Raw genomic sequence first — 12,727 nt, forward strand, 5'->3', positions numbered from 1 at the left:
TTTCAAGTGAAATTACATTTTTCGCCCTGTATGGTGAATTCCGAAAATGGCCACTGTTTTCACAAAGCTCCTTCTTTTGACATTCGCATGGAAAGCTCAAGCGCGCGAGCTCTGAGGGATATATAGGTCCGAGAACTATATATTTAATGAAAATTTAAAAACTAATAAAAAGTAATGTTGAGACCTAATAAACGGTAGGATCACATTTAAAGGTCTTGTAATATTTTCGTTAATTTGTACGCAAAATATTTATTAAAACACAAAATTTCTTCCTTTTTTTTTCACAACAATAGTGAGTTATAAACCACGTTTTTCAATGAATTTTGAGGATTTTTACAAGATTTAATATAACACAAAATTTAAATCGTTATAGTCACACCACATGTTTAATAAATCTACTTTGGAATATTCCCAAGATTTTCGACACGTACAAATCTCTTTGCGGGCACCACTACTAGTTTGTATTATTTTTTTTCTATTTTTTAATTTTAAAAATCAATAAAAAAATAGTTTCAAAATATAATAAACGTTAATATCACATATAAAAGTCGTGCAATTTCCTTAACTCCCACACAAAATATTTGCTTAACTTCCATACAAAGGTCGTTCTCCTCACACGCAGAACAAGGAAGCTAGCGTGCTAGCGATCCTCCTCAAATACAGCACAAACAAGTGGCGCATCTCGGAGGAAGACTTGTCGTAGGGGCAAAAAGCATTCTTCAAAATTTCTTTGAGATATTACTTGTCATCACAATATCGTAACGCCGATACAGTTCAGTAAAACTCTTTCCCCAGGGGAAGAAAAATTCTGTGGCCTCCAGGCAAACAAAAACAAAGAGAATTCTCTGCATATCAAACTCTCGTCTGGGAGTACACTCAATGTCGATCCGGACCCTGTTGCCGTAGATCTAGAAACAAAAACTCCTAGCGGATAAAAATATCGATTTCTTCTAACAATTAAGTGGATCGTCTTTGGGCTCCCCTCCAAGCAGGTCATCATCATATGAAACAGGCAACCTTAACCTATCACGAACAGAAACGTGTTTCACTTCGGGGTTTGACGGATTGGCTTGAGTCTGCATTTCACGTAGGACCGGTAAATCATCTGGCACATCGGCTGGAGTACCGTCCTTGGATGAATTGGCAGATGAGCCTTCTTTCCTTTGCTCTATTGCTGGTCTGTTTGGTTTCTTGAATTGCTTCTGCATGAGGAAAGAAAACATAAAAAAGTCACTGACACACCCTCTTACTCTAGTGACATTTTAATTGAAGTTTGGGCATAATAATACCATAAACTATATGAAATATGATTAATTGTGTACCTCAAAGTCCCTTGCTTTTTTCATTATCTCTCTATAGGCTTTTGGTTCGCGTGATTTAATGATATTCCAAAGTATCCCACCACCATATCGGAAACGTCTGCCATCAGAAGTCATCTGACCTCCGCATGCCTGGATTGCATCCACCTGAAAAGTTTCATCATTTCATCATCGATTATGCCATGGTCTCTAGCAGGGAAAAAATATCCTTTCTCCAGATACTGGATTCTCTCTGGACTGCAAGTAATTAATAACTAATACACTGAAACTTAGAAATACTTGTAACAACCACATCTAATAAAATTCCGAAACTACTCAAAGGAGATACTTAACTAAGAATATCGCTCCCTACAATCAAAGCAAGCTCAAAGATGTTCACAATGACAAAAAAAATCTGTTAACCATCCCGGGATAGAGCTTTGTGGTGCCTGGGGGAGGAGCAAACATGAATGATGAGCTTCTTAAATGAAAAAGAGATAGTGCTTCATCTCGTATCTCTTACATGTGTTTTGCATGCATATTGGCTAATGTAACGCTAAGAAAAAATCACATCAACATACACAAATAGCACACGATGGAGTGGTCATCCAGGGGACATCAGAGTTCAGAGCACATGATTGTAAGGAGCAAAATGGCTTCTGCAAGAGAAATCTGCAAGGGTAGGGAAACAATACTGAGCATCAGACATTATGAAAGGCTGTATGGCCAAATAGTGTGGATAAGCATCGTCAGCCCTAAGCTGATCCATTAAGCAACCCAGAATCTCACCTTCCCGTCGAAAATTTCAGTTGAATTATTCAAGTCCATTCTCACTGAAGGGTACCCTACGTCCCTAACTTCCTTGTAAAGCTAAAATGTGAATGGGCTAGAAAGAACAGATGGATCAGGATGCAAAACAACCCTAAAAGTACCCATAAAGCATTTCTGGATGCATAACTCATCCTCCAAATTCCAGGATTCCCATTAGCAAATTCGCAAAAGATCCGAAGTGTTCAAGAAGGAATAGAATAGAATTGACAAGAAGAATCATAATAGATAATGCTCAATTGAAGTCACTAAAAACCCATCTATGAGTTCGAAGCCCATGTTCCGGACATTAGCACCAAGGTCTGATCCCTAAGGCTATGATGTGAAGTGGGCTAAAAAAGGATACAGGTGGCTCAGGGTATAAAGGAAACCTCAAAGAGTACCCATAAAGTTGTCCAGGCACATAACCCATTCGCCCAAAACATGATTATCATTACTGAATTGACAGGAAAATTGTACTAGATGGTTTTCATTGATAACATCACTGGAAAGCCAGCTCAGATGTACTCAGCACAAACTTTGTAACACTAGCAGCAAGGTCGGAACATCGCAAAAGTATGGCACTTGAATTCAGATAAACATGTACTCGCTAATGGTGTCTGCCAAAGACATTTTCAGTGGAACGATTACAATGTACAAACAGTAATGCAGGCCAGTTGAGCAAAAAAAGAGAATATAAAAAGATAACAAGAATGATCGTGAGTTAAATAAACTGAAATTTCTTTGCATTTCCACGAAAGCATAACAAAGGGTACCATACCTCTTTAATGAGATCACTCAATGCAGCAATACCCAAGCAACCAACAGCAGTATATACCAAATACGATTTCCTCTCCTTCAGTCGCTTACATGTCTCTATCACAAACCTGCAAAGCAAACAAAATCATGTTAAAACCCACAAAAGATCTCCAAAACATGTAATTACTTTGGTTCTTAACTGGGGCGGTCATAACCTGTCAATGTCAGTCCCAATACTCGCAGTCCAATGGCCGTTATTCCTCTTCTTGTTCTTCTTTTTCTTCTTCTTTGGCTTGGGCTTCTGATTCGGGCCCTGACGTTCTTGGTTTGCTACACTGACATTGCCTACCACTGCCCTGCCCCGAACCATACCCACTTTGTGAATTGAAATCCACAAGCTCTCCTTCTTCGACATCGAGCATCTCAACATCCCCACCATCCATGAAGTCATCATCTTCAAATACTGCATCCAATACGTTGTCTTCTCCTTCCATTTAACTCTTCCTTCAATTGGTAAAAACTGCACCCAAAAAATAATACAGATTATTTCCAGCTCTGATGAAATCTCAACAGAAAACCCATCACTGTAATTTCTCTGAGGCAAAACATCAAACACTTTCCAGACGAAAAGTTGAAGAGTGACCTACGTACCCTAATTCGAATCAACGTCTACAACCAACAAATAATCCGCATAAAATCATCCAAAAAATTAACAAAAACAATAAAAGAAACAAACTTCCATAAATCTGTTGTGATTTTCTTTTTTGCAATGAACAAACCCTAACCATGCAGAAAACGAAAACCTACCGATTCTAAGCTGCTGGAATTTGTGCGCTAGGTCAAGGTACAAGGACGATCAAGCCTAACCCGGGCGTGCGGCGTCGTTTCGTCGTAGGTTATGGTGGGTTTACAGTACAGAAGGCTAAGCGACGGTGGTGGCGGTAATCAATAGTTCTTGTGTTTGGGTGCGTGCCTGGAAATCAGAATATTTATACGTTCTTACGGATTTGGGATTTTAGTGGTCTCTCCGTTATGGGCTGAAAGTTATTGGGCTCTTTTATATTCCCCTCACATTGGGCCTTTAATAGCTAAACAAGCCCAATGGATGGACAATCTTAAGAGGATGATATTTTAAGATTTTTTTTTTTTTTTTTTGGTCAACTATAACTTATACAATTTTCTTTTCTCAGTATTTTGCCTACTTGTCATATTGATAATTAATTCTATATGTATCAAAAAATGTTAAATTTTTCTGTTTAAAAGTGGCTTATTGTATTAACACGACATATATTATTGAATAAATCATACATACTTAATACACCTTATGTTTGTTTTTTCAATTAAAAATTATTTTACTACACCCCACATTCCCAACATACACTTTACATTTTCTACATACACCCCACATTCTTCAAATTTTATAATACTCATTTTTAATTTTTATAAATTATATTGACTTTGGAGTAAAACTCTAACATCCAATGTGATTGATGTGGAGAGAAAAAAATTGTCACTTAAGAGGCGCTAATTGAACGGAATGAGTTATATTGCAGTAATTAACCGTGAATTGAATGAGTTATGTTGCAGTTATTAACCATTGAATGGAATGAGTTATGTTGCAGTTATTCACTATTGAAAATAGTGAGAACTTCCTAAGAGAGAAGCCTTCAGATAATCGGGTTTTTTGTGAATTGTAATTAAATATTAAGCTTAAATCAATCAATAATAGGCTTGGGTGGTAGAGTTTTGACATGCCCGACCCGATATTCTCCCAATACCAGAGTAGATACGTGTTGGCTGACACCCGAAGGTGACGAAGCCATATTAGGATGCATGAGAACTAGAATAAATAAGACTTATAAATTTAAATATAATTAATATTTTATTGAATAATGTGTTCAGAGCATACAACTAATTAGAACACTAAAAATGAAAGAATATAAATCTGAATGAATAAAAGGATGGGTCCTACACCGAGATGACTTGAAAATGTCAATGCAAAAGTGCCTTGACGTCAGAATGATACGTCTCGATTCTATGTTAGATACTTCTCCACCAAAGAGCCATGCAAACTAGCGAGGACGAAAACACCACAAATAATTGGGCCATAGTTAGGTCCGATTGTGGTTGGGAAGTGATCAGGAAAACCAAGTGAGGTCGCGGTCCATCATCGGAGAACATAGTTTCCTCGAGTCCCAAGTCATGTCCCCGGAGCAGATGGTGGTTCCATCGATGCCAAGTGTTTAATGAGGGTGGTGATGAGTGGTTGCAAGTATAGGTGCGAGTATAGCTCTGGGAGAGGGAGAGCGTCGAGAGAGAGAGCTCTAAGAAAGGGAGAGATAGTAAGAGAGAGAGAGAGAGAGCTGTGAAACTTTCCCAAGAGAGACACGGGGAGAAGGAGAAGAGAAAAGAGAATAATGGGGTGGAGGGGGACAACATCAAAAGTAAGTGGGCCCCACGGGCGCACATATTAAGATTCAAAAATAATGTTTTCTAAAAAAAAAAAAAAACACCAAAAGCTTCCCAAACTTGGTGAAATTACTAAAATGTCATTTTCGTTCTATAAATCCGGACATGCTATCACAAGTTTCCTGGTAAATCACAAGCAAATATGTGGGACTAATCTCCCTTGAAATCAAAATCAAAGAATAAAATAACGCATATAGCTTGGTTAGGGTTTTGTTTAACAATGGAGTGAGAGATTTTGATTGTTGAAGAAGATAAATAATAGGTTAAAAGTGTTTTAGGGTGTGTTTAGAATATTTTTTGTTTTAACGTAATAAGGTTAAAATTGTCATTGTATAATAGGGTACATAAGTAATTTAACATTAAATTTTAATGTGGGATGTTAATAAAAAAACCTTAAAAGTTCCATGCAGTATTTGTTCATAAGACTTTGGCCCGAGTATTACGTGAAAAGAAAAGATTAAGTCGATAGTTAGACTCTAAAAACAACTATGTGTGTAAGATTGGTAACTTTAGGCTTTGTTTTTTGGAAGTTTTAAAAAAACACTTTCGGTACTATTCACTTTTAACAAAAATGATATTTTTACTCTAAAAAATCACTTATGTTACTATTCACTTACCACACATTTTTGTCATTTTGATTAAAACTCAAAGTTTTCAAACTATTTTCATTAGTTCTCCTTTGTTTTTTTCCCATTTTTCATTCGAACAATATTTCAACATAAACTTAATCAAGGAGAAGTATTTGTGAAAGCTAAAAAGAAGCACGCTGCTTAGTCTAAACCAGTGGCGAATCCAAGATTTGAACATTGAAGGTTCCAATGTTAAAGGTCTAGGTTTTTTTAAAGGAAACAAAGCATGGAGTGCGGAAAAAAAATTCATTTTATTTATTGAGGCATTTCGTCGAACACTTAGGTAAGCTTATTGTTGTCAACTGAACCATGTTGTGCTTATATCAACAAATACCAGGCACATGTTGAAGCAATCTGATGAGTGTCGTGAAGAGGATTTATTGAATCCTTCCGACACAACTTGTCAAGTACTACCAAAATATATTTAACATGTATTACATCAAATATGACTAGCACAAATATGTACACATACCAACATTCGAAATGTAAGATGAAAATCTTCGCATGTATATTTTTCAACTTCGAACAATCCTGAAACCACAGTACATCCGGCGTCCGCCACTAGTCTACACTCTACAGCAATACAAAATACCAAAAAAAAAAAAAAAAAAAAAGAATCTTGTGTAGGTTCATTGAATCCGCCCAGATTGGATATTTATAATGAAAGGCCATCTCCCGCTGGGCAGTGCGAATGATAAAAGTCCACAACAGTGTTGGAGTTGATATGTGAAAGGTGGAGAGTGAAATTTTGGATTCGATAAATAGAATATGATTTTTTTTACCTTCCAATTTTTCTTTAATTATTTTTTATTTATTTAAGCAGTTATGATTCAACGAGAAATGTCAACATCTTTATATTTTTTTCTTCTTGTATATTCTTATATCATTTTCTTTCTCTATAAAAAAATTTTAGATGTCAATATCTTATATTAATTTTTTTATAAAAATAATAAAATAAAAAACAATATATAAGAGTAAAGAAGAAAATGATATAGGAATAAAAAAGAAAGAATCCTATCCATTCGAAAAGAAAAACAAAAGAGAGAGGCCACATTCATCATGTCATCGTCGATACTTGTTTTCTTGACCACGGAATTGCCTGGAATCTTGTCTTCTACTTCATAAAATCGAATAGTAAATTAGATACCCTTTTATGCATCATCATTTTTGTATCATTTTGAAATAATGTGATTGTTTAAAACAAAACAAAAAAAACACAAAATATTTAAGTGATATTTTATGGATTTATCCAAGTTTAATCGTTTGATACAAGCGATATATATACACACACACACGTGGAGGAGTAAAACCAATATAGCAAAAATAAAAATTACAAACTTGTGCTCACGTTAGTGCTAAAATAAAAGCATGGACAAGCAATTTGAAATTTCACCAACTAAATTTCAATTGGGAGAACATAATTGTTATTTTGCCACGAACAACAATGCTAAACCACACCTTGATTGCTAATAACTTATAGTTGAAATGATTAAAAGTAACTATTTTTACGCTCAAAGTTTGAAGCTTGATTATCCATCCTTAAGTATTTTTCCGTATAATAGAACCAAAAATACACATCGACCCAAAAACAATAATAAGTCACATGAGTTTCTAATAAACTTTGTTACATTAGTTAGAATTGTGTACTTCTTATTTGTATTCGAAATCCAACTCCCAATATACGTTGTTCTAAAAATTTCCGCCTAGGTGCTAGGCAGCTAGACCACCGTTTTGATTAATGCATAGGGTTTGAAAATTATGAAAGGGCGCCTGAACCTGCTGAGTTGTCCACTTAGGCACATGTTTAGCTCGCCTAGACCCGCCTAGGCACCTGCTTAGGTCGCGACTCACTTAGACAGAAAATATATAACTTTTATTTTGCATTCTATTTTTTTAATAAATTGTAAGAGACTTGTTGTATACTTAAATGAACACATTATATTGTTGTTCCTCATGTGTCATTATGTTACAATACTTCATAATATATATGTTGTTCTATTTTGTAGTTTATAATGAAATTATAATATTAAGTATAACCAGACACTTATTTAACATGACATATAATAAATTTACTTAAATTCATTTTGACTCCTCTTAAACGCTAAATCCCGACGTACTGCCGGATTAGCGTCTAATGTTTGTTAGAAGCTTTATAATATATAATAATCGAATACAGACTATCGATTTTACATAAAATATTAAAATTGTTTGAAACTTTATGCGCTTGTAATTCCCGGAACATGTTGGCTCGGGAAAAGATAGACTACGTCTCCCCAGACATGGCGCTGACGTGTACGTCCCAGATTGCATGAACTGCACAACCAAAGCGTTTCCGATGGGGCCCGCAACTTGATCATGAAAGTAACTGACAAAGAAAGGCCCACGTGATCACCAATAAATATGCACCCAACCTTGAACCTCTACCAATCAGGCACCCCAAAAATTCACCGGAAACGTCATGACTCGGTTTGCCGGCGCCGTCGTCCTCCTATTTCTCGCCTCCGTCTTGGCTTCCGCAGCCGGTAGCCGGGACCTGATTGGAGACGTTTTGCGATTACCGTCGGAAGCTTCCAGATTCTTCGGGAGAGGCGATGATGCTCCCGATCAGCAAGACGACGGCACCGTCGGGACCAGGTGGGCTGTTCTGATCGCCGGCTCCAATGGTTACTGGAATTACAGGCATCAGGTAATATTTTTCCCTGCATATCAATCATATCGTATTTCTTAATTGAAAAATGATTTTTTTTTTTTTTTTTTTTTGTAATTTAGTTTTTAGTAGAATTTGAGTAATAATTTTGGATGTTAATTTCACTTTTTCGATGGTTTAATATCCGAAATTCTGTATTGGAAAGTTTATGATTGTATAATCTCGTTTAATTTGAGTTTATGATTGTATAATCTCGTTTAATTTGACTTTAAATGATCTAATTTCTGTTTATTTTACCTTTTTTGCTTTCGAATTTGTCAAATTAAATTCACGAAGATTGAGTTTGTTGTGGAAGTAATGTGAATTTAGCTCAAGTTTGTTTGTTTCTTATTCTCCTTGATTTCGTCTCGTTTTTTGACATCGACTTTGGTTTATAGATAACACAGAGCTTGAATTTTGATATGGAATTTGTTTTAGAACTCGCATGAATCTCATCAGAATCCGAAAGAATCGAACTTTGACATAATCTTTAGCTTGTATGTAACACAGAGTCTCAAATTTTCAATATTTATGTAGAATCCGAAAGAATCGAACTTCGATATCTATCTTCCTTGTTTTCGTATATTCGAAAGAAAGAAACTTCCATTTGTTGATCGAAATTCAAACTTGCCTTTTTACTCTGTTTTTGTTGTTAGGCTGATATTTGTCACGCCTATCAACTACTGAAGAAAGGTGGGCTGAAAGATGAAAACATCGTTGTATTCATGTACGATGATATTGCTTACAACGAAGAGAACCCGAGGCAAGGAGTCATCATTAACAACCCGCAGGGGAGTGACGTTTACGAAGGAGTTCCAAAGGTCCGATACCTTCCCCTTAGGTGTTCGTTTACTTTTGAGTTGTCAGTTGTAAAAATTCTCCTCATTTCGGTCAATTTTGTTATGGCAGGATTACACTGGGGAAGATGTTACCTGTGAACAACTTTTTTGCCTGCTATCCTTGGGAATAAAACTGCTCTGACCGGGGGTAGTGGGAAGGTTGTAGATAGCGGTCCAAATGATCATATTTTCATATACTACACCGATCATGGTGGTCCTGGAGTTCTTGGTTAGTAGCTCTTGAGAAGCGACTTCTATGATTTTATTTGGCCTGCTTTAGGTGTCTTTTGTAAGGGCGATATTGGTGGATTGCTTATGTTAGTTCGGTAGAGCAATTATGCCAACACTTTCATATATGTTGCGGATAGCGATCCCACAAATAGTTCTATATATACTATTTTGATTGTGGTAGTCTCAGAGTTCTTGGTTAGTAGCTCTGAGAAGAGCAATACCACAACTTTTTGGTGTAGCCTTTTGCCTGATTGGGAGATATTAAGTCTACTCATGAAATACTGATATTCTTTTGCCTGTATCCCTTATCTTATCTACTTACTCTTTTCCTAGGGATGCCGACTAGTCCTTATATTTATGCTAACGATCTGATAGAAGTCCTGAAGAAGAAGCATGCTGCCGGAACCTATAAAAGCCTAGTAAGTTATTAGTTGAACTGTAAAGTGTAGACAGATGGATGCATGTACAACTAGGGTTGGCCTAATTCTTAAAGCTGCAGGTATTTTATCTGGAAGCTTGTGAATCTGGAAGTATCTTCGAGGGTCTTCTTCCGGAAGGTTTGAATATCTTTGCAACCACTGCGTCGAATGCAGAAGAGAGCAGTTGGGGAACTTACTGCCCTGGAGAGTATCCTAGTCCTCCCCCAGAATACGAGACCTGCTTGGGTGACTTGTATAGTGTTGCTTGGATGGAAGACAGGTACAAAGACTTTTTGTTTGCATATCCTTGTTGGAAAACAGCAATTGCAGCTTCCTTTGAAACAAAAGTACTACTTCAAGTTGGTTTTTCTGATCGGTGTTTGGATTGCCTTTTCAAGAATAAGTTTTTTTCTCAGGTTATAGAGTGAAACTGTTCAAATTGTAAATTACTACTTTGATATTTGACATTTCAACTTTTGAACAGTGACATACACAACTTGAGGTCAGAAACTTTGCACCAGCAATATGAACTGGTAAGAATTTGTCCCTTACATTGCTATAGAACAAGTAGAGATTTTTGGTTTGTACTGAAAAGAATTGTTCATTGTCCCGTTATAATTTAGGTAGACTAGTTGTTTATATTAAGTTTTAGGGTTTGGCCAGGAAGTATCAAGATGCCCCTACTTCGATGTGTTCTTGGTAGTTGCTAATGGCAATTCTTTGGTTTCATAATGATGGCCCAGGTTAAAACGAGGACAGCCAATGACAATTATGGATTTGGTTCTCATGTCATGCAATACGGCGATGTAGGGCTCAGCAAGAACAACCTCTTTGTGTACATGGGGACAAATCCTGCAAATGACAACTACACTTTTCTGGGTGAGAACTCCTTGAGGCCATCTTCAAAAGCTGTCAACCAGCGCGATGCTGATCTTCTTCATTTCTGGCATAAGGTTTAATCTCTTTCCCCCGTGAATACTTTTGCCGTTTCTGATAATATGTGTACCGGTCATCTTTTGGAAGATCTAATCCCCTTGTTATCATTTTCCTCTGCCTTTCTGGTTGCAGTATCGTAAAGCTCCAGAAGGCTCTGCAAGGAAAGTTCAAGCTCAAAAGGATTTTGTTGAAGCAATGTCTCACAGAATGCACATAGATCAGACCATGAAGCTCATTGGGAAACTCCTGTTCGGAATTGAAAAAGGCCCACAAGTACTCAACGCCGTTCGACCTGCTGGGCAGCCGCTTGTTGATGACTGGGACTGCCTTAAGACAATGGTAAAACTTCTGCTGTTCAATCTCTCGTCAATGATTTAAAACATTTCTGAAACTTTAAGATTACGCCAATTAGTTGCCTGATGGGTCTTGTTGTACAGGTGAGGAGTTTTGAGACACATTGTGGATCCCTATCTCAATACGGGATGAAACACATGCGTTCCCTGGCAAACATCTGCAACGCCGGAATGACACAGGAGCAGATGGCCGAGGCTTCAGCGCAAGCCTGCGTGAGCGCCCCTTCCAGTCGCTGGAGCTCCCTGCACCGGGGATTCAGTGCGTGATTTGTAAGCAAAATGTGGAATTTGAATAACGAGTCTGGCCGCCATCTATATGCAAACAAACACACATATATAAGGATCAATTTCGATGAATGTTATTTCGATTGCTTGGGTGGAACTTTGTAAATACCAGCTCAAGCTCAAGCTCGTCTGCTGTACTAGATTGCTTTGTAATGGACGTACATTTAAACTTGTAAGTATTGTTAGCGCGTTTGTTATGTATGAATCTGTACGTCTTTTCCCTCTTTGGTTATAAAAAAGTTTGCAATTTATGATATAATGTCATTAGTATTGTGATTATAGTAGTGTCCTTTATGATTGAAATTAGGCTTGAACATCAATATGATCATTCTGTTTTACTCTATCGGCCAATTTGGTTTCTGTGTTTTCAATTTGGCTAAATTGATTCTTGTGTTGCCCTTTCTTAGTCAATCTTGAACAATTTGTTAAAGGACCATTAAAATAGACGTGTCTTGCACATGAGATGGTCATTGTCAATCATTTGATCTTGCATGGGTTTACTTTGAAGTTACATTTTTGTCCTCTTATGTGCGAGGCACATGTCAATTTTAATCGTCCTTTAATGGATTGTCTAAAATTAGCTAACGAAGGTGAACACGAGGATCAATTCAGCTAAATTAAAAACACAGAAACCAACTTGACCGATAATGGTGACGTTTAAGCTTGAAATTATCATAGAGTAACTTAATGATAAAATCTTTTATTCTCATTTCCCGGACTTAACATGAAAGTTTATCCGGCTTTGTTTCGACATGTAATTTAATTCGGAGCTAAAAGTACGTCGTCGTTTCATGAGATATCAGGAGTACATACGCCCAATCCTTAAATTTCCTTCCTCAACGTGCTCCAACCTGTAGCTGCCTTAATCGAGGGAAGCAAGCAGCCACGTTGTGGGTCCTACAGAGAGCCGTATACTATTTACCCTCATGAAATCGAATATGGATTTGTCATTAGTTCGTTAATATTCTTTTTAATCTAGGAAAACTCCAAAAACTTTGAAATAAAGTGATTTTATA

The 12,727-nt window shown here is 36.9% G+C and overlaps 2 protein-coding genes across 2 annotated transcripts; one reads left to right on the forward strand and one right to left on the reverse strand.

The window, feature by feature from the left end:
- Positions 1–495: 495 nt before the first annotated feature.
- On the reverse strand, positions 496–3,842 carry LOC103951850. Its single transcript, XM_009363319.3, is given in 6 exon segments — positions 496–1,202; positions 1,323–1,466; positions 2,887–2,992; positions 3,080–3,219; positions 3,221–3,384; positions 3,672–3,842. Coding segments are annotated over 5 exon segments (780 nt in total). The 5' UTR covers positions 3,359–3,384; positions 3,672–3,842; the 3' UTR covers positions 496–950.
- A 4,563-nt stretch (positions 3,843–8,405) lies between these two features.
- Positions 8,406–11,970, forward strand: LOC103951861 (vacuolar-processing enzyme). Its single transcript, XM_009363331.3, is given in 10 exon segments — positions 8,406–8,648; positions 9,305–9,469; positions 9,558–9,593; positions 9,596–9,716; positions 10,052–10,137; positions 10,218–10,417; positions 10,622–10,670; positions 10,881–11,090; positions 11,206–11,412; positions 11,511–11,970. Coding segments are annotated over 10 exon segments (1,485 nt in total). The 5' UTR covers positions 8,406–8,420; the 3' UTR covers positions 11,694–11,970.
- The last annotated feature ends 757 nt before the right edge of the window (positions 11,971–12,727 follow it).

This window comes from the organism of the source record quoted next, unplaced genomic scaffold (genome assembly GCF_019419815.1).
Source record: "Pyrus x bretschneideri cultivar Hongxiangsu unplaced genomic scaffold, Pyrus_bretschneideri_v1 Contig1, whole genome shotgun sequence".
Classification (NCBI taxonomy): domain Eukaryota; kingdom Viridiplantae; phylum Streptophyta; class Magnoliopsida; order Rosales; family Rosaceae; genus Pyrus; species Pyrus x bretschneideri.